Raw genomic sequence first — 18806 nt, 5'->3', positions numbered from 1 at the left:
CAGAGAGAGGCAGGTTGGAAAAGGCTCAGCTTTGGGTTTGGGCCCACAAGCATCCTACAGTGCAGGAAATCAGATGTAAAAAGGATTGGCCCCTCTATCTTCCAATCCTCCCTTAGTCCTGGAAGCATACACACATTCTCACAAGAAAAAAGGTAAAAGCATTGCCATGTAGGAACCCAAGATGGAGCTATAAGCACATAAAATGCAATCTCCTCAGTGGGCAGTTCTCTGACTTTGGGATATGTGGATGTATGTGACTTTAGATGCACAATCAGATTTGCCTTTCTTATTCTAGTTGGCTTGTATTACTGTTAAACTGGGTTCTGTTTCTTGGGTATATGGTTTCTGCATTGGAGACAGAGGTATTTGGAAATGTGGTGAAATTATTTTACAATGCTTTTGCATAATCTGACACTAATAATCATCAAAGAGAGTAACTCACAAGGTGAATAATCAGGTTATTTTATCAGTGGTCAGTGGCCTAATGAAGGAAGGATGAAATGAAATGTGCAGGCTGCTTACTTTACTGCCTCCAACTATATACATCGAAGTCCCTCCTACATAGTAATCATTCAATAAAAGTATCTGTGAATTTACTTACACTGGATTTAAAGTGTCCATTTGCAAACAATGCTAAGTTTGAGGCAGGAAGAGGAATGGTCTTGAAGAAAGGAGGGGCTTTAGGAGGCTACTCACCACAACGGCTGGGTGTGTCCATATCTGTCCAGGAGCCATTTGCCAGGCACTTTCGGACCTTAGGCCCCACCACCTCACGCTCTCCCCGGCACACATACTCAATCTCATAGTCCACAGGCAGGAAGTTGATAGCCTTCACCTGATCCCGAGTCAGGCCCCTGTACCTGATGCCCCCTTCCCAGGGCGGGTGTATGATCTGGCAACCTGAGGGGTGAGTTGGGTAGGAGTAAAGAGAGGAAATGGTGGGGGAAAAAGGAAAGAGCAGAGTCAGCAGTTGGAGGCAGGAGAGCCAGGGCGTGGTCAGTGGGCAGGTGGAGGACAGAAGGGAGGGGATGGGATGGGATGCTAGAGGGTGGGAGTGGGGATGGGTACAGAACTCTGCTGAAGGACAGAGAGTAATGAGCCAGGGTTAAGGCTAATGAGAGAGGCCACAAGTCAGGAGGGAAGGATGCTGGTTGGGGGTAAGGAGAAAAGTAATTAAGAAATAGTGAAGGGGTGTGATCTGTGAGTGAGCTGGGTAAGGAAGGCTAAAGGAGGATATTTGAGTTGAATTAGGGTGAGATGAGATGGAGGTCTTATAAGGCCATCTGGGCAGAAACATAGAACCAAGGACAAGGCAGAACTGGGGTAGTAATGCGAGACCAGGAAAGGGGTGGAACTGGGGACATAACGCAGGGTCACAGAAAGGTGGCCTAGTGTAATGTGGGGCAGAGAAAAAAGGGTGCTGGGTAATAGTGTGGGTTGATAGAAAGGCAGCAGGAGTAGTAAAGTGGGGCCAAGACTGGGTTGCCAGGCCACGATGTTATGGCGGACAGGATAGTAATGAAGATCAGCAAAGGGAGAGTGGGGTGGAGGGGGGCCCGAGGTCGCCGGAGAAGGATGCACCTTCCGAAGTGTCGTTAGGGGTCTGCGCCCCGCCTGCGGCCGAGGGGCGGAGGAAGAGCGGAACCAACAGCAGCAGCAGCAGCAGCAGCATCTGAGTAAGAGGCGGCGGTGAGGACCGGACGGAGCCCCATGGGCACTGCATGGACCGGGAAAGCGACCCGGCCTCCCTCCTAGCCTCCGACCCCGCTCAGCCTGAGGACATGGAGAGCGCCCCACGAAGGAGGCGGGGGCGGAGCCCGGCGCGGGGTTGGGGGGGAAAGGAGGAGAGAAAGCCTGTCCCCACCCTCCTCCTCGGCGCCCCCCCACACCCTCCCGGGACTCCACCTCTCACCACCTCCTCTCCCCCGGCCCCCGCGGCTAGCCAGAGCCCGGCTTACCCACGCTCCCGGATTCCTTCCTCGCCGTTCCTTCTCTCCCCCAGCCCCCGTGTTCCCGCCTCGGCCCTCCCCTGCGCACCCCTCTCCGAGCCCTACTTCCCCCGGGCCTTGGCTCTTACCTCGGCGCGCCAGCCCAGCTCCCCGGCTCTCCCTGGCCTCAAGGCCCCAGGCCCGGCCGCTCCTCCCTCTCCCCACTCCTTTCTCTTCCACCTTCCTCTTCCTCTCGACCCTCCTCCCCTCGAATCTTGGCTCCTGCCCAGCCAGGGTCTCTGCCAGCTCTCTCGCTTCCCTCGACCCCACTCCCGTCTCTCCTTCCCTCCGGCGGCGGTGGCCGCGGGATCCGGGAGCCGGGAGCGAAGGAGGCGGCGCCGGGGACCCGGGAAAGCTCCTGGGCGGAGGGAAGAAGGAGGGTGCGAGAGAAGACAGGGCAGGGGAAAGAGAAGGGGAGACGAGGAGAGGGCCCCTCCCACCACCGGAGCCCCGGGAGCCGCCCCGGATTCGGGCCCCGCCCTGGACCGCCCACAGCGCCGGGGGGCGGGCGGCGGCGGAGAGCGGAGCTGAGGGCTAGCGGAGAGTGAGACGCCGGTGCTCACGCGCGTACGGCAGGGACCCGCGGTCAAGCCTACTGGAAGCTGCGGTGCGGGCGAGCAAACCCAAGCCAAATTTGGGCAGAGAGACTGGGGCTGAGACAGGGAATCTAGGATGCAGGTGGGAAAAGGCAGTTGCACCAAGAGAAGGCAGCTCTGGATCTGGGTGAGAGGAGAGAAGCAGAGGTCAAAGGCCTGGAGGAGAAGCAGACCGGTGGGAGAGAAAGGAGAAACCAGGGTCAGAGATTGGGAGTGAAGGCCTGGAGCCACCTAAGCGCGACAAGAGTTGGATGGGAAAGGACAGAGTTGGGAGACCAGAGCTGCTCCGCGAGTCCAGCAGCTATTTGCTACTCCCCTGCTCCGGGAAGGGAACGAGGAGGGAGGATTGGAAGCAAGAGATGAGGGGACCATCAAAGAGAGAAATTGAGATAGTAAGAGGAGGGGGTAAATAAGAGACAAATGAGCCTCCAAGTGAACGGGAGCTAGCATTACCTTCTATACTCCCAACAGGGCCTGGCAATCGATATTTCTTGACTAAGGGAGAACTGGAAGTTCTAACGACAGTGGGGGAAGTGCAGGCCTCTTGACAATTCTAGAGGCTCCTGGCTATTGTCTGGTTGTGGAGGGTGTGTGCGTGCGTGCGTGTGCGTGTGTGTGTGTGTGTGTGTGTGATATTCATGGGAGAGGCAACATAAGGCTCTTTCTGCAGGGAGGAGGGAAGCGGGGAGATGGGGACTTATTTCTGGCTAGTCCTGAGAAAAGGAAAAACCAGATCCTGCGAGACTGATTAGAACTAAGGTTCTCGATCCTTAACCTTCTTTATAACAAATATTTTGGAATGCTGATTTGAAATTCATAGATAATATAACCTACCTACATACATATGACTTAAAAAACAAACATGCTTCCCTGTCTGTAACATAAAATGAAATAAAATAATCTGTAGTAAAATAACATAAACGATATTATGATGTAAGTGTTGAGACCTGACTGTAGTAGAAGTCATGATGAAGTAGGCAGATGCTTGTACTTATCCACAGAATCACAAGGATGGAACTGCTACAAACACAGACTAATACAGGTGCTAAGTTAGAGGTATGTGACTCACATACCTCCAGCATGTTGCCATGCTTTAACGAAATATTGAACAACTCTCTTAGCAAAGTTAATCTTCTCTAAATTTACACGGAACTGTAATTGCATTCCTAGAAAGTTCATTGTATATTAAAACCGTTTTTTTAAAAATTGTTCTAGACTCAGATAATTAAACACAGATTTCACCTACATGAATGTCCTAGGGGACATTTGAGAATCTAGATGAGGGACAATTCTCCGTTGTGCAGGCTGTACTTTGAAGAACATCTTATACCCCGCCCTACCCATAAATGCCAATTGTGCCCCCCTCAATCATTGTAATTACAAAAAGAAAGCCCACACGTTTTCAAAATGTTCCCTCAGGACTAATTGAGAATCACTGAGCTAGAAAATAGGCAGGAGTAGAGAGTGGGGCAGGATTTCTAACCACTCAAAATGATAGCCACCCATCCTCCAAGTGGCCTGTCCACTCAGCAGGGCAGAACCAAAATATGTGGGCGTTGACTAAAACACAGTTATCGACACCGGGAAAATGTATGAATGAAAAGTTTTCCAGACTACTTCTTAAAGAAAAGTTTCCTGGCTCTGTGCCCTATCTACAGGCTAGTTCAACTGTCTGGTGGTGAGATGCCACCCCTCTGTTCTCCTGTATGGTCCTGGCATGGCTGAGTACCCAGAGGACAATCTCCCCAGACCCAGCAGGGCCTTTCTGTAGGAAAATATCTGAGTAGGTGCTCTCTAGGTCCTTATCTGGTCTTTTATTCTGGCAACTTGTCTCTGGCTTCCCTGAAGTCCTGCCTGAAAAGGGGGATGGAAGGAATCTGATTCCATGAAACAAAATTATTTTGGTGATATTCGTTACCACACTGCTGATGTTAAATCAGAAAAGGAAACCACCTAAAATCACAGATACTGATTCAGTAAGCTAGAATGTATCCATTCAAAGGAATAGTTATGAAAACATGTTTAAAAGAGTATCTTCCAATGACATTAACATTGAAAAAAATGAGAATTTGAGAAAAAAGAATATAAAATTTGTACGACTGTGGCATATATATGTTTAAAAGCTAGAAGAAAATACATCAAAATGTTTATAGGATTGCCTTTGGGGCCGTGAATTATTGGGCAAGGTTTTTTTTGTTGTTGTTTTTTTTGTCTTATTCGTTCAATTTTTGTCCAAATGTTTTACAAATGTTACCTTTACAACCACTTTTTTAAAGTTTAAAAAAAAAAAACCTCCCAAAGCACATTGAAACAATTTAGCCAACATCTGTTATTCATTCGGGCAAACTCGTTTGGGGATGTGGACAGAAGCTCCAATCATATTCACTATACACACTGGTTACCTTTCTCCACCAGTAGGTACAACCTCCTCTTCTCACCTTTTCATCATCCAATGTCATTTGCCAGATTCCTGGCCCTTATATTCCTCAGAACATTAATTGAGGTCTTTTCTCCACCACTGCTTGAATATCCTAACCCTACCCTCCCCACAGTCAATCCACTTCCTTCTTTACCTTAACACACAAAACTTCTCTGGGAAGGGCCCTGAACTTGATCCCTTGCTTCATCCCTCACTCTTGTATTCCTTGTGTCTTTGGTGTTACCACCTACTTTTGCAGTTTTTGACTGTTTTTCATAGAGACGAAGAGGTTCCTACTCACATTCCCTGAGAATTACCTTCTTGTTCATTTTATTCCCCATACTTCCGCTCCTTTCTTCTCTTCTGCTTTATTGTCTACCAACCCTGAGAGTATAGGGCCCAGAACTTAACACCCTACAAGCCCTGAAAACATGAACCAAATTAGCTCAATTTATTGATAACCTGCTAAATGCTAGTTGTTTTCAGACCATATCTAATTTAATTCTCACACAGCCATGCAAAGGAAATATTAATATTAATGTCGCGATTTTAGAGCCCGGTAAACTGATTTAAAGAAAGCAAGAAGCAAATCAAAGTTCACCCACTTACAAAATTGACGGGGTCAATATTTGAGTTCAAGTGTATTAGTTCATTTCCAAATTCTTTCTATTGCATTCAGAGACTTGGTTTCAAGGCACACCTCTCACCCAGCTCCCACCCCAATTCTTTATCCATGGTCAAACTGTATTTCTGTCTCCTTTTAAGGGAGAATACGCCTGTCCTCTTAGGTTGGGGTAAAAGTCTTGTCTTCAGGAAGGGTTTTCTGTTTTACACAGTTCTTGCTATTTAGGAAAATGTATCAAACAAAGGTTTAAAAATTAAACATGAAATTATTTATATGTTGGGCTTTGTTCTGGCTTTTTAATGAGAGCTTGGACCCTTTCTCATCATACTTTAATATCACTAAGACTTTCCTGTTTGACCTTTCCCTCATTTTCTATTTTTGTGTTCTTGCTCTTTCCTTTCTTGATAGGAGTAGGCACTCAGAATCAATGGGCCAAAAGAAAGTAGAGGGATGAGGGAAAATCTTTCACAATTCCCCTTAAGTGCTCCCCACACACAATTCTAGTTTGGTTGTACATTCTTGACACTTCTGGCCTTGGTTCTTTGTGCCAGGAAGAGGAAACAGGAAGATTACAAAGCTATTTCTATTATGCCTTTCCAAGCATATACAGGGGAATCCAGTCTGGAATTCACAAAACTTCAATGAAATAAAAAAGCCACATAGTAAACACTTGCTCCGACACCTATCTTCCCTGCCCACAAGGTGCTCAAAGTGTGGGGAACGCTGTCTCACAGGTGCTCTGGGCCAATAACCAGATTATGGAATTGACACTATGAGTTGCCTCTATAAATATTTTCTCAAAAAGTGAGCCCTTGTATAATAAATGAATAAACGCAATGTAGTGAAATGCTATGTTAACCTGAGCAACAAAAAAGAAAATAGCTTGTTTGTCCTTTCTTCTAAAGGGAATATGAGGTTAAGTTAACAGATTTAGATAAGATTCAGTTCTCACAAATAAATTTAGTGAGTTTTCTATTCCTGAAACTACAAAATAATTGGATTTTAAAGAATTTCAAACTACTATTATGTTCAATTAAATATGTAATTAAGTGTATACCAGGCATGAATATCTATACATAATTATTCATACCAATATGAAAAGCTCATGCATCATAATGTGTGTACCAATTGGTTGGTAGGGTTTTTGTTTGTTCATTTTGCTGCAACAGATTTCTCGTCTACTATGTCAAATTCAGTTACTTATAATGATTGTTCATTTATTCAAAGCACACTAGCGCACTATCCAAATAATACTTAGAGTAAAAAGACATATCACCCAGGTTTTTCTGTTAGAAACTACAGAAAGCTGAAAACTCCATTATGTGATATATGTACAGAGGTCTAATGCCTACAATAAGCACATATCTGTTTCTACAGTAAAATGCGTGACTATTAATATTAGGTGGAGTAAATAAATACCATACATAGTTTCACATTTGATTTTGCCACAAATTGAATACAAGTCAGGCCAAGATTGCCACCAAATGAGTTAGAAACAAAATTTTTGGTTTTCAGAGCATTGTGGATTTCGGAATTACAGAATAGGGTGTATGGTACTGAGGGTATATACATGAGAAAATATTTACATATAGATGTTCTAGAAGTCAAATGAACAAATCTGAGGTAACAGACTAGAAATCCTATTCATGGGAATACCATAAAAAACCCCAGTTAGGATCCCCATAAAGGCCCTATATGGAAGCCATGCCCCTATTACAGTGAGTGGACCAGACGAGTCTTGCCCTGGTCCAGGAACCTGCACGTCCCATTGTGATCCAACAAAAAGGAAAGCCTAGAACAGATGGGAAGCAAGCTCTGCTTTAGCAATCTAGAGTCATCAAGCATCTCCTGAGTTTTAACTCTTTCTTTTCTATCTTTCCCAGCCATCACTCTGAAATTCTAAGAGCCAACCTGACTCATACACCTTCCGATGCTTTCGGTATTTCTTTCACTTAGATCAGCACAGAAATATAAGACCTTATTGGTACATAATTTACAAAGAACTAACATTATCTCTTTTAATGCTTTCAACTATTTTTGTGTAGCAATATCTCCCTTTGTCTGATAAGAAAACTACAACTCAGGAAGTTTAAACAATCTGCCCAAGGTCACAGCCAATAAATAACAGAGCCAGGTCTCAATCCCAGGTCTCAGATCCTCCTTCCTCTCACTCACAGTGCTCCAGCCATGCTGGCCTGATTGCATTTAAACTTGCTCAAATACTTACAACTCAGGGACCAAGCACACCTGGCCCCTTCTGCCTAAGTGTGTCCTCCTTGGCCTCCCATGCCATCTTCACCTTTTTAATAGCTTAAGTGTCACCTCCTCAGGGAAGCCTTACCTGAATTCTTTGAACTAACCTAGACACCCCCACCCCCTCCCCGCCGCCACCTCACCGTGCTAGTCATTCTCATATCACATTATATTCATCATTCAAAGCACTTATCTCAGTGGTAATTAAAATAATTATGGAATCATTTATTTAATATGTCTTCCTGAGCAGAACTTTAGCAACATGAGGTCAGAGCCCCTAAATACAGGGCTCATTGTATCCCACTATAAAAGCTGCACAGTGCCTGCCACCTGGTTAGAAGCTTAATAAAATGTCGGCAAAAACATCTTTTGACTCAAAGATCAGTTGTCACTGAACTGTACAGAATTATCACACCACTTCCCAAGCCTATTAACTTCTTGATGGTCTGTTGTTTGTCAACAACCTAGATATTGGTGAAATGGGATGCTCTCTTTCATGGGCCATAATCATGACACATTCTCCACACATTTAAGTCCTTCCATCCTGTGAATTACAAGATCATAATAATAACATTTATCTTACTATAACCAGTTTGGGGCAGTATGCCTTACTTATCCCATTCACTTCTTATAACATCCTCTGACATAGATATTTTTATTTCCATTTCGTAAATGGAGAAACTGAAACTCAAATGAATTTAATAATTTGTCCAATGTCTCACATGTAATAAGCCAAAATGAGAACATTTATTTATCTGACTCCAAAGCCTCTGCTCAGTCTGATGATCAGCTGTGGAAAGCAGCCCCCAGGTATCTATGGGTCTATCCCCCTGGAGTCCTCTGCTTATCAGCATTGCTGTTGTAGATAAAACCAAAGGAGTACTCAACTACATGGGTAAGATTTCCGTTAGGAGTAGATTCGCCCTGGCATAGGGCAGGGGGCTCCAGGAAGACTTTTCCAGTGTTTATCAAGACATCTCCTTTTAGCAATGTCTATACTCACTTGCCTTATTTGTAGGTGTTATTATTTTGCTGTCTATGGTATGCTCAGTACCCCTCCCTTACTACAAATATTTCATGATTGTTTCTGGTATTACATTTTTCATTGTTCGTGGATGTATGGCCATTTATAAAAGATGCTGGGAGTCAGAAGAAATCACCACTATCCAACTAGAAGAATTATCAGGGCATATAATTAACCAGGATCGAATTGAGACTTTAGCAAAAGAGGAACCAATAACACCAACTCAGTATGATCTTTTAGTAAACCTGGACATCTTTGAGCCTTTGGGTCTTTTTAAAGTCTTTTGAATATTTTTAAATAAAAATATAAATTCTGGCTTAGAAACAAAAAGCAGCCTTTAGCATTACTAAACTGAAGCTTCCTGTCCAGCATTAGGCCTAGCAGGACCTCTGTTCATCTCTCACCTCCTGTGAGTCCTCTACTGGCATTACAGGTACAATTTCTGGTGCAGGCTCAAGTTCTCATTCATATGACAGCACTAATGGTGGTCCAAGTCAGACTACTAGTACAGCAAAATGTTATTGGGAAGGTGATTAGCTGCAATTCCTGCCACTTAAGAAAGTGGCCTTCCAAACAAACATCAGCTTCCTTGGTCTTGCCGCAAGATCCTATTATGAAAGTAGAACAAACATGGAGAATTTCCAAAGGTGTCTGAAACAAACTTTCATTCTGTCTGGATAATCACAACAAGTAGGATGAGGGAGGAGATGGAAAAAGAGAAGAAGGAGACTGAGACTCAATGGGCATTAAGAAAGAACTGGTGAATCTGTAGTCCCTGGTTGCTGTCAAGCAGGCAGCAGACAAAACACGGTGTCTTCTTTCATCTTCCTCCTGCTCTTCCTCTCCTAAATCCTCCATGGCCACTTCTACAGCTTCCAAGACTGTCACAAGCTGGGACCCAAGTCTTTCTCTCTGTGTCATGTCTTCTTCTCTCTTGCTCCAGGGAAGTTTTCCCACCAGTGGCATAAGCCACATGTATAGGCCAGGGAACATTGGTGCTTCTGGACCTAAGGCCCCTGGGCTGTTCAAGGACCCTCCGAGTCCCAAATGAGGAAACTAAGGCCCAATTTTAAAAAATTGAGCCCAATCAAACTGAATCAAACTTAGTCTTTATTGTTGAATGAACTTTATGACAGACATTTTGCCAAACAGCATGTTTTGGCTGCCATTTGCCCTTGGTTCTCAGCGGCATTCTTAATGGTCAGTGTTGCCAAGTCACCAGATTAAGAAGGCATATGTAGTTATAGTTCTGCTTGAAGTCTCCCTCCCTTTGCCCAACCCAAGTGAAACCATAGTGGGGAAAATATAAAATAGAAGGAGAAATGTACCAAATAAGTGTCTTTGAATTTTTTAGCTTCTTACTAATATTTTACTAAAAGGATTTGAGACAATGTGGCTTCTAACTCCAGGAGCCTATGACAGAAGAGTACATAGTAAACTAGCTATTAATATGGAGGGAGGGAGATGGATTAACTTGTCAGGGAGGAGGATGAAAAAGCTCAAGATAGAGGCACAACTAAAATGGGCTGAATGCCTACCACCATTCTTCTTGATTTTAACTCTTGAGTAATTTCTTCCTCTGGGCACTGAAGGTTCAGGCAAACTCCAAATTATAATAAAACATCTAAGTATAAAATTAAACCTGCATATTTTTGCCCTCAACTGCCGCAGACCCCTGGAAAAGAATGCCAGTCTGGTAACCTAGAGTCCAGGGTTCTAGGTCTTGCCCTGACAGTAATCACTTGGCTGACCTTGGGCCCCTTGCAACCACTTTGGTCTCAATTTCATCATCTGCAAAAGGGAATAAAACCATTTGATCTGCCTACGTCCCATATTATGTGAAGAAAAAATACAATTACAGAAATTATTTTGAGGTTAAAAACTCCACATGAATGCAAATTAGTATTTCCTCCATTGATTGCTACCAAGTTCTTAAATGTGAGTTCACTGATGGATTAATATTTCAGTAAGTATAAACTCTGTACAACTTTGGCAAATGACTGTGGTATGTTGTCCACTAAGTAGTCTCACCTGGCAGATCCTTGCAGAACTTCACCCAGTCTCTTCCCCTGCCCCCATCTCATGCCCCTCTCCCTCTTGCTCTTGTGTCCAAGGTCAGAGCAATAACTTCGTTTGACCATTAGATGGCACTAGTCACAAAGCGAGTTTAAGTCCCTTCAGAAATTGAGGATTTTTACCAACTAAAGAGCTTTTCCAGGTTTGTTTGTTTTGTAACTTTTTTAAAAACCGTTATTATAAAGGCCGTATGCTCACTGTGAAAACAAAGCAAACGGTATACGGCATAAAAAAGAAAGCCTCCATTTCTGGTACGCCTCAAGGCAGTTTCCTAGCCCTGATTTGAATACAATAGTGTGTAGCCCTGATTAACCTGTTAAGCACTAAGTTATGCTGGGCTCCTTGAAATCACTATATTGTCTCAAGGCTGCCCCAGAAGAGTAACCACAGCAACACAAAGCCCTCTACCCACACTATCCCATCCTGCCCCTACACATACATATTTCCACATTCAACTCTACTCTTACCAATTTTAAGGCCCCAGGCTGTTTTATAGCTTACTGGTACCTTACAAACTCCTTGTCCTTTTCTGAGGTAATATCATTAACATACTAATTGAGCTGATTGAACTTTTGTGGGGTAAGTCAGTAACTAAATCAACAGTTGTTCAAGAAGCATATTAAAAACTTCACAGCCGAATATATTAACATAATAGTTTTTCACCATCCACACATTTTTTTCTGAGATAAAACTATAACTACATATGCCTTCTTAATCTGGTGACTTGGCAACACTGACCATTAAGAATGCCGCTGAGAACCAAGGGCAAATGGCAGCCAAAACATGCTGTTTGGCAAAATGTCTGTCATAAAGTTCATTCAACAATAAAGACTAAGTTTGATTCAGTTTGATTGGGCTCAATTTTTTAAAATTGGGCCTTAGTTTCCTCATTTGGGACTCGGAGGGTCCTTGAACAGCCCAGGGGCCTTAGGTCCAGAAGCACCAATGTTCCCTGGCCTATACATGTGGCTTATGCCACTGGTGGGAAAACTTCCCTGGAGCAAGAGAGAAGAAGACATGACACAGAGAGAAAGACTTGGGTCCCAGCTTATGACAGTCTTGGAAGCTGTAGAAGTGGCCATGGAGGATAACTATAAAAGAAGTAAAAGGTGAGGAGAGAAAAGAAGATACTGGCTCCAAATAACCCAACTTGTGGGTTACTGAAAAGCAACCAAAGCCAGCAATCAAAGCCATTTTATCATAGGTCATCCCTGCCCCTCAAGATAGCTCTCTCTAGGCCAACAGACACTCGAAGTTCCTCATCAGGACACAAAGCCCTTAATACAGAATTCCAGATCAAAAGTCAAAAATCCTAATCTCTGAGCTGACAACTTGGTGTGATCAAGTAAAAGTGTAAATGTTGACCTAGAGGGATTAGAATGCAAAAAAGTGCTTGAGAGGGGATTCCAGACCTAAAACAGAGGGGAAAACAAAGGTTGGAGATCTAAAGGTGGGGATTCTACTTTTTCACTTATTCTTTTAACAAAATTATTCTATTATGTATCCCTCACTCTTCCACACTGAAGAGGATACTAGGAAAATAAAATAAAGTCCTGTCCTCACAGCCTAACTTCCTATGCACAGATCCTGCACAGTAGGTGTTATTATGGCTTTTGAGAGCCAGACACAGTCCTAAGCACTTCGTGTACCTTATTGCATTTAGTCCTCATGTCAACCCCATGAGGTGGGTGATATAATATCCATTTTATAGTTGAAGAAACTGAGGTTTCTTTAAGCTATCTGTCCAAGGTCCCAGGTCTCCCCACAGGTCAGTAAACTAGAGTCTGACATATGCGGAATGGAGCTAGATTTTGCCTCCAAGTTTTCCAAGCTTCCTTATATCCTATTATATGTGAAGATGCAGATCCTCCGTATTTTGGAATAGGGTTATTATGAGTCCTGTAAGAGCCCTAGGAATTCTGCATTACATAACTTTCCTTCCATTTAGTTTTATCTGCTAGAAAGAAAAGAATAAGGAGGAGGAGGGGGGAGGGGGGAAAGGGAAAAGAAGGGGAAGAAGAAGGAGAAAGAAAGGGGAGAGGGAAGAGAAGAAAGAGAGAGAGGGAGAGGGAGAAAGGAAGGAAGGGAGGGAGAGGGAGGGAGGGAAAAAAGAAAAGAAAAAGACTGTAATTGCCAGGCTTCCAGGTGATGGGCAAAATGACAGCTGCCCAGTTCCAAAATGGCCACCACCGCGGTTTCCTACTGTCGGAGCAATTACATATTGACAGAAGGGCCATCACTAGGTGAGTGCTGCCAGGGACTGGGTTAGGTGCCAGGATGGCCACCTGAGTCTTCCTTCTCCTGAGCTATAGTCCAAGCTGGACCAAACCGGAGAAACGAAGAGGACAGCAGAGAAAAGCAGGTGACCAAGAGCAGTGAGTCTGAAGTGAAAGGGAAAAAAGGATTTGTCTGTGGGAACTAGCTGTCACTGCACCTCTCGCAGGTGCCTCGTTTTTTGCTTCGCTTTTGCATATATGCGGTCACCGCCCCCAAAGGCTCTTGGCAACCAATTCTCCGTGGGGAAGCCATGGACGTCAGCCGTTGCGGGGCAGACTAGGAGCTCTTCCTGGGCCTTTAGCCTCAAGACCCTGCGGGGATGTTGGCGAGAGGTGAAAGTGCCAGGGAAATGGAAAGGAAGAGAGGAAGAGCAGGATAAAAGACAGGAAAGGAAAATTTATACTCTTGTACCATCCTACAGCTAGGAAAAAAACCTTAGTGTTACCTCGCCTAATGTCCGTTCAGTGTTGGCTTGAACGTCCTGGACAGGGAAGCTCACTCCCACAGGTCAGGGGGTGGACAGTTCCTATGGAGAAAAGATTCTTCTTTGTATTGAACTGAAATTGGCCTGCGAGGACTTGCATTTAATTGTTCTATCCCACCAGGACCTACGGAATAGCTTTAGCTTAATGCCTCTTCCACAGGGAAGTCCATAATATTTTGGTCAGAATCAGCACGAATTCATTCTCACTTCTGGAAAAAGAAAAAAGAAAAAAGCCTAAGAGCCTGACTCACCTGATTCATAACAAGCTGAATGGTTTTCTTTATGAGAGATGAAAATATTGGTAAATTTTAGGCTAGTAACAATGAAGATACAAAAATGAAAAAAATAATAGGAAAATTAAACGTTTGGCGATGCATCATTGGCTTTATGTTCTCTATATTCTCCTACCTTTTTTCTAGTTTTCTATACTGCGTGTTACTTATATAAATATACCAGTATAAAAGAGCAGCCTCTGGCTTTACTACAACACACGTGCTCACATGCTATAAGCATCCATTTGCTGGGTATCTGCATCAGATTGATTCAAATTCATGTTCTCATTTCTCCAGCCAATCTTTAAAACATCTGGCTAATGAGTATAAATTAGAACATTTTTCAGTTTATCAGTCATTGAATCTTCATGGAATAACCAGACAAATTTAAACACAAATACTATGAAAATAGGGCCACACGAGTGGAAAAGAAAATATCCAATACCTCATGATATTTATGTCATCAAAGGGAGTTCCAGAAGAAAAATCACTGAATGGCTAAGACAGCATTTTCTGAGTGGTTACTGTGTACCAATCACCTGGACTCATTCACGTAATTCTCATCACAAGCCAAATGAAATGCATGTTATTATTCCCCCACTTACAGAAGAGAAAGCTGAGGTACAATGTGTAGAGGTCAATATTGTAATCGTGACAAGTGCCAATTCTGAGGCTAGAAAGCCTGGCTTCAAATACCAGCTCTGCCGCTCCCTAGTGGTATGACCTTGAGCAAGTGACTTTGTACAAAGTATACAACTTCGTGCAGGGCAGTTTATCAATATTTGTTAAAATTACAAATGCACATGTTCTTTGTGCCAACAATTCCACTTGTGCAGAAGGCAGAGTGAACTTCATGGGAGTGTAACCAGAGCAGTCACACAGGGCCCCATGCTTAGAAGGGGACACTGTGTTTGGGATTTTAATGCTCTTTGTCACCAACTTCAAATTCTTAATAATTTCATCTTTCAATTCGTGTTTTGTAAGTGAAGTTCTCTGGGACACTAGAACATGTGATAGGGGCTTGGAGCCTAGGCTCTTGCTTCTTACACTTCTCAGCCTCCCCAGGACTGGTTTTCAGCTGCCCTCCTCCCAGGAATCATTGCCACCCTCTGTGCCATCCTCCTCCCAGCAGGGACCTAGGTACAGGGAAGGAAACAAGATAGGTCAGGCATACACACCTGTCTTGCCACGTTCAAGGGCAGGACCCTAGGCACTTGTGAAGGACTGCATTTGACCCCTAAGTATCACTGTGCCTGAAGAAGTGCAACATTAAATAGCAAAAACAAACAAACAAACAAAAAAGTTACCATGACATTTAGAGACTGAAACTGAAGAAGAAAGGAAAAAGTTTTCTCCTGCATTTTGTACTGGGCCCCTCAAATTATGTAGCTGGCCCTACTAGAGTGATATTAATTGCCAAATTATATGTAAGAGCAAAAAGTTTGAAAATAATGGCCTGGCACTCATTGACTTGTTCCTCAGGTAACATGTAACTAGAATATAGCTGCAATAAAACTGGAATATTACTTTTATGAAGGCAAGAACTTTGTCTTGCTAAGAGTTTTATAATCAAGGTCTAATAAAAAGCTTAATACATGACATTTGCTGTTAAATATTTATTAATATAAATTAATTGAATACATTTTTATTTCAACCTGGTAAAATAAATATTTAAAAAATTTAAACAATCTAAATAGCTTGGGAAATTAGTTAAATAATACATTCATGCAATAAAATATTGTGTAACTGTATAAAATAACAACTATATTCTTTAGGAACTGATGTAGAAAGATGTCCAGCATGAAGTGTTGCTACCATTTTTTTAAACAAAAGTTGGAGGCTATGGGAAGTGCTAGTATTAGTCCTTATCTGCAGTGACTTTCTCCTGGAGCTCCCTCTAGTGGCATACATGTGGAAGAATTCAGAGAAAACATAAATTGGCTCCAGATGGCTGGGAGGGAGTATTTCAAAGTACGTAATATGTTACCTTTTGGATTTTGGGATAGAATCAAATGTACAAACAAATAAATAAGAATCAAATTTTTAAAGTATATGAGAGCTATATTATATATTAATGTGGAATTAAACGTTGTTATATAAACAACAAAAGAAGCAGAACAGTATTTCTATTATTTGTATATGATATATACTTTACACATAATCTGGAAAAGCTTATGCAGTACTGTTATTAGGTAACTACCTGGGTAAACTACCATTTGTTTTTGTTTTTGTTTTTGTTTAGGCGAGGCAACCCTTGGTTGACCTCACAGATTGCAAGGACCTTGTCAGCTCACAATCCCATATATTTTATTTTTTACGCCTACAGCACCTGGTCTTCCTAGGTGGTCTCCCATCCAAGTACTAACCAGGCCCAACCCTGCTTAGCTTCTGAGATCAGACAGGATTGGGCTTGTTCAGGGTAGCATGGCCATAGATGCTACCATTTGCTGAGTGCTTACAGTTTCACATAGGAACAGCATATTAACTAACATACACATTCATTGTTATTTACAGTATGTCAGTTTGCATACATGACTGTGTATCAGACATGGTGAGAGATGCAGATTAAATGAAATTACTGAGGAGTGCAGTGCACTCAAGAAACAACTTGAAGATACTTCCAAGATCCCATAAGATATGCTAAACAAAATCAATTTCATAACTTTTAAAGGCCTAAGGAAATAACCATCTCTGATCACACAGGGCAGTTTCTCCTCTTAGACACATCTACATCTTGCTCTATGCCTAGCAAAAACTGAATGTTCCTATATGCCAGATATCTGTAAACACTGTGGACTTTGGTTTTGCTAGTCCCCTCTCCCCTTCCCTTCTTCACATCACCTTTGCCCAAAGAACAGTCATCCAAGAGACTCTTTGCCCAGCTTCAAGAATCCACTCCCTTTACAGAGATTTGAAGCAGTTGAGTACATGGAGGTGAATGAGGTCTGCTCTTCAGAAGTGAGTAGTACAGCGATCACAAAGTGCCGATTCTGAAGCTAGAAAGCTTGGCTTCAAGTCCCAGTTCTGTTACTCCTTAGTGATGTGACCTTGAGCAAGTGATTTAACTTCTGTTGTGCCTCACTTTTCTCATCTGTAAAGTAAGAGTGATAATTGTTTAACATTAATTTTACTGCTGTGAGGGTTAAATGAGTTAATACACATAAACCACTTAGAACAGTGGCACATGGAAGCATTTGGCCAGGTGTTTTCTGGTATTTGTGTTTTTCCACAGATGCTGTTCTTCAAAGTAGCCTTGATTGTCTAGCTCCTGACTCTCTCCCCCAATGCTCCATCTCATTCTGGCCTCTCATCCAGCTTTTGACAACTGGACTGGTGCTGCATAATTTCAAGCACCATATGACCCCTAAACACTGCCCAGGAAAGCATCTTGTGCATAACCCACCTACCTGAATCTGAACATGCATCATGAAGGAAGAGCACTACAGGACATTTTAGGTTCTAGACCAAGAGCATCCCTGCTTCAGAGGAAGTCAAGCATGCTCACCCGTTCACCTCTCCTGACCTTGACTTTCACCCTCACAGCTCCAGAATATCCAACCAGCTTGTGCCCAAACTCCAGCTGCTTTGCATGGAGAAAGAATAAGCAACTCCTAGACTCATCTACCAGAGTCTGTCCTTCTAGCCCCTGATGCTCATCTCAGACAAAAACAGAAAACATATGTTCCAGTCATACATACATATGTCATACTGCACTACTGAGCATTTGAAACATGGCTGGTACAATCAAAGAACTGAATTTTTAATTTTATTAAATTTTAATTCAAATGGCTGCTGTGGCTAGTTATTACTGTATTAGACAACATGGTTTAAGTTGTCCGTCCAATTCTTTATTATTATTATTTAATGAGATATCCTTGCTTTAAGATTGGAAAATATATTTTTCAAACTTGGTGCTGATGCTAGTCTCATCTTTCAGTGATCAGCTGATCTCAGGAGGTAAAGAAAAAAGTCATATTTCCGTTCCAGATCTTACTTTCCCCTATGACACTGAAGAAATCATAAAGTGATGCCAAGGCTGGAGGGACATGTCTTGGTTGCTGGCTTTGTCCTTATTGGCTGTGATGACTGACAGCTGCTGACCTTGCTAATAATCCTCTTTCCTCCATGCTTGCCTCTCTAAGCACAAGTGGCATCAACTCCCAATGTCAAACTTAGTGGGGGGCACATCCCAAGATGTGCCTCTATGGGATGCAGATTGTTTGAGCTAAAGGCAACCAAGACCCTGTGGGCTCAAGAGAAACTTCTGCTGTCCCCTAAACCACCTCGAGAATTTGAATTAGGGTCATGTCCATAATAACAGATTCTCAGAGATAACCTTATTTTTTTAGCTATCTATAGAGCAGGACAAACTTCTAATTACTAAACATCTGCTCTTCTCCTCATCCTACAATGACCCTTTGAAGCCTCACCTCATCCTTAGCTCAGAATGCCATATATACCTCATTTTAACTTTCTGTTCCTTTCATGCATGTGGGGTCTCTGACTCTCTCACATATACAGAGTTCCCATACATATGTGTGTAATTAAATTTGGTCATTTTTCTCTTGTTAATTTGTCTCATGTATATTTGATTATTAGACCAGCCAGAAGAATCTTGAGGGTAGAGGAAAATTTCTCCTCCCCACTTTGCCAACAAACTCATGACTTACCTAAATGTATTCTTTGGGAGCAAGGAGCTAACTAAGCCCAAACATATCACACATCCAAACTGTAAGAAAGGGAGTTTGGATTTGCAGTAGGAGAAAGGGAAGCTAGACATCAAGAAGAATGG

The 18806-nt window shown here is 42.8% G+C and overlaps 1 protein-coding gene and 1 pseudogene across 9 annotated transcripts in view; both read right to left on the bottom strand.

The window, feature by feature from the left end:
• Positions 1-2434, bottom strand: part of GABBR1 (gamma-aminobutyric acid type B receptor subunit 1) — a 29555-nt gene extending 27121 nt beyond the window's left edge. For 4 of the 9 annotated variants that reach the window (XR_002777952.1, XM_023525376.1, XM_023525373.1 and 1 more), the window contains exons 1-3: positions 2078-2434; positions 1582-1672; positions 697-900 (exon numbers count right to left, since the gene is read on the bottom strand). Coding sequence is in view for 8 of the 9 variants with exons in the window: in XM_023525376.1 (XP_023381144.1) it covers positions 697-900; positions 1582-1672 (295 nt within the window). In the remaining variant the exon portion in view is untranslated. Of the gene's footprint in view, positions 1-696; positions 901-1581; positions 1673-1958; positions 1997-2077 lie in introns of those variants that run through there. The other 5 variants (XM_011384012.2, XM_023525371.1, XM_023525372.1 and 2 more) reach the window with 3 other exon arrangements.
• A 13897-nt stretch (positions 2435-16331) lies between these two features.
• On the bottom strand, positions 16332-16450 carry LOC111733366 (annotated as a pseudogene).
• Positions 16451-18806: the final 2356 nt, after the last annotated feature.

Source organism: Pteropus vampyrus, unplaced genomic scaffold (assembly GCF_000151845.1).
Source record: "Pteropus vampyrus isolate Shadow unplaced genomic scaffold, Pvam_2.0 Scaffold553, whole genome shotgun sequence".
Classification (NCBI taxonomy): domain Eukaryota; kingdom Metazoa; phylum Chordata; class Mammalia; order Chiroptera; family Pteropodidae; genus Pteropus; species Pteropus vampyrus.
Note: the sequence above shows the minus strand (reverse complement) of the source record. Positions and strands in the feature narration are given on the sequence as shown.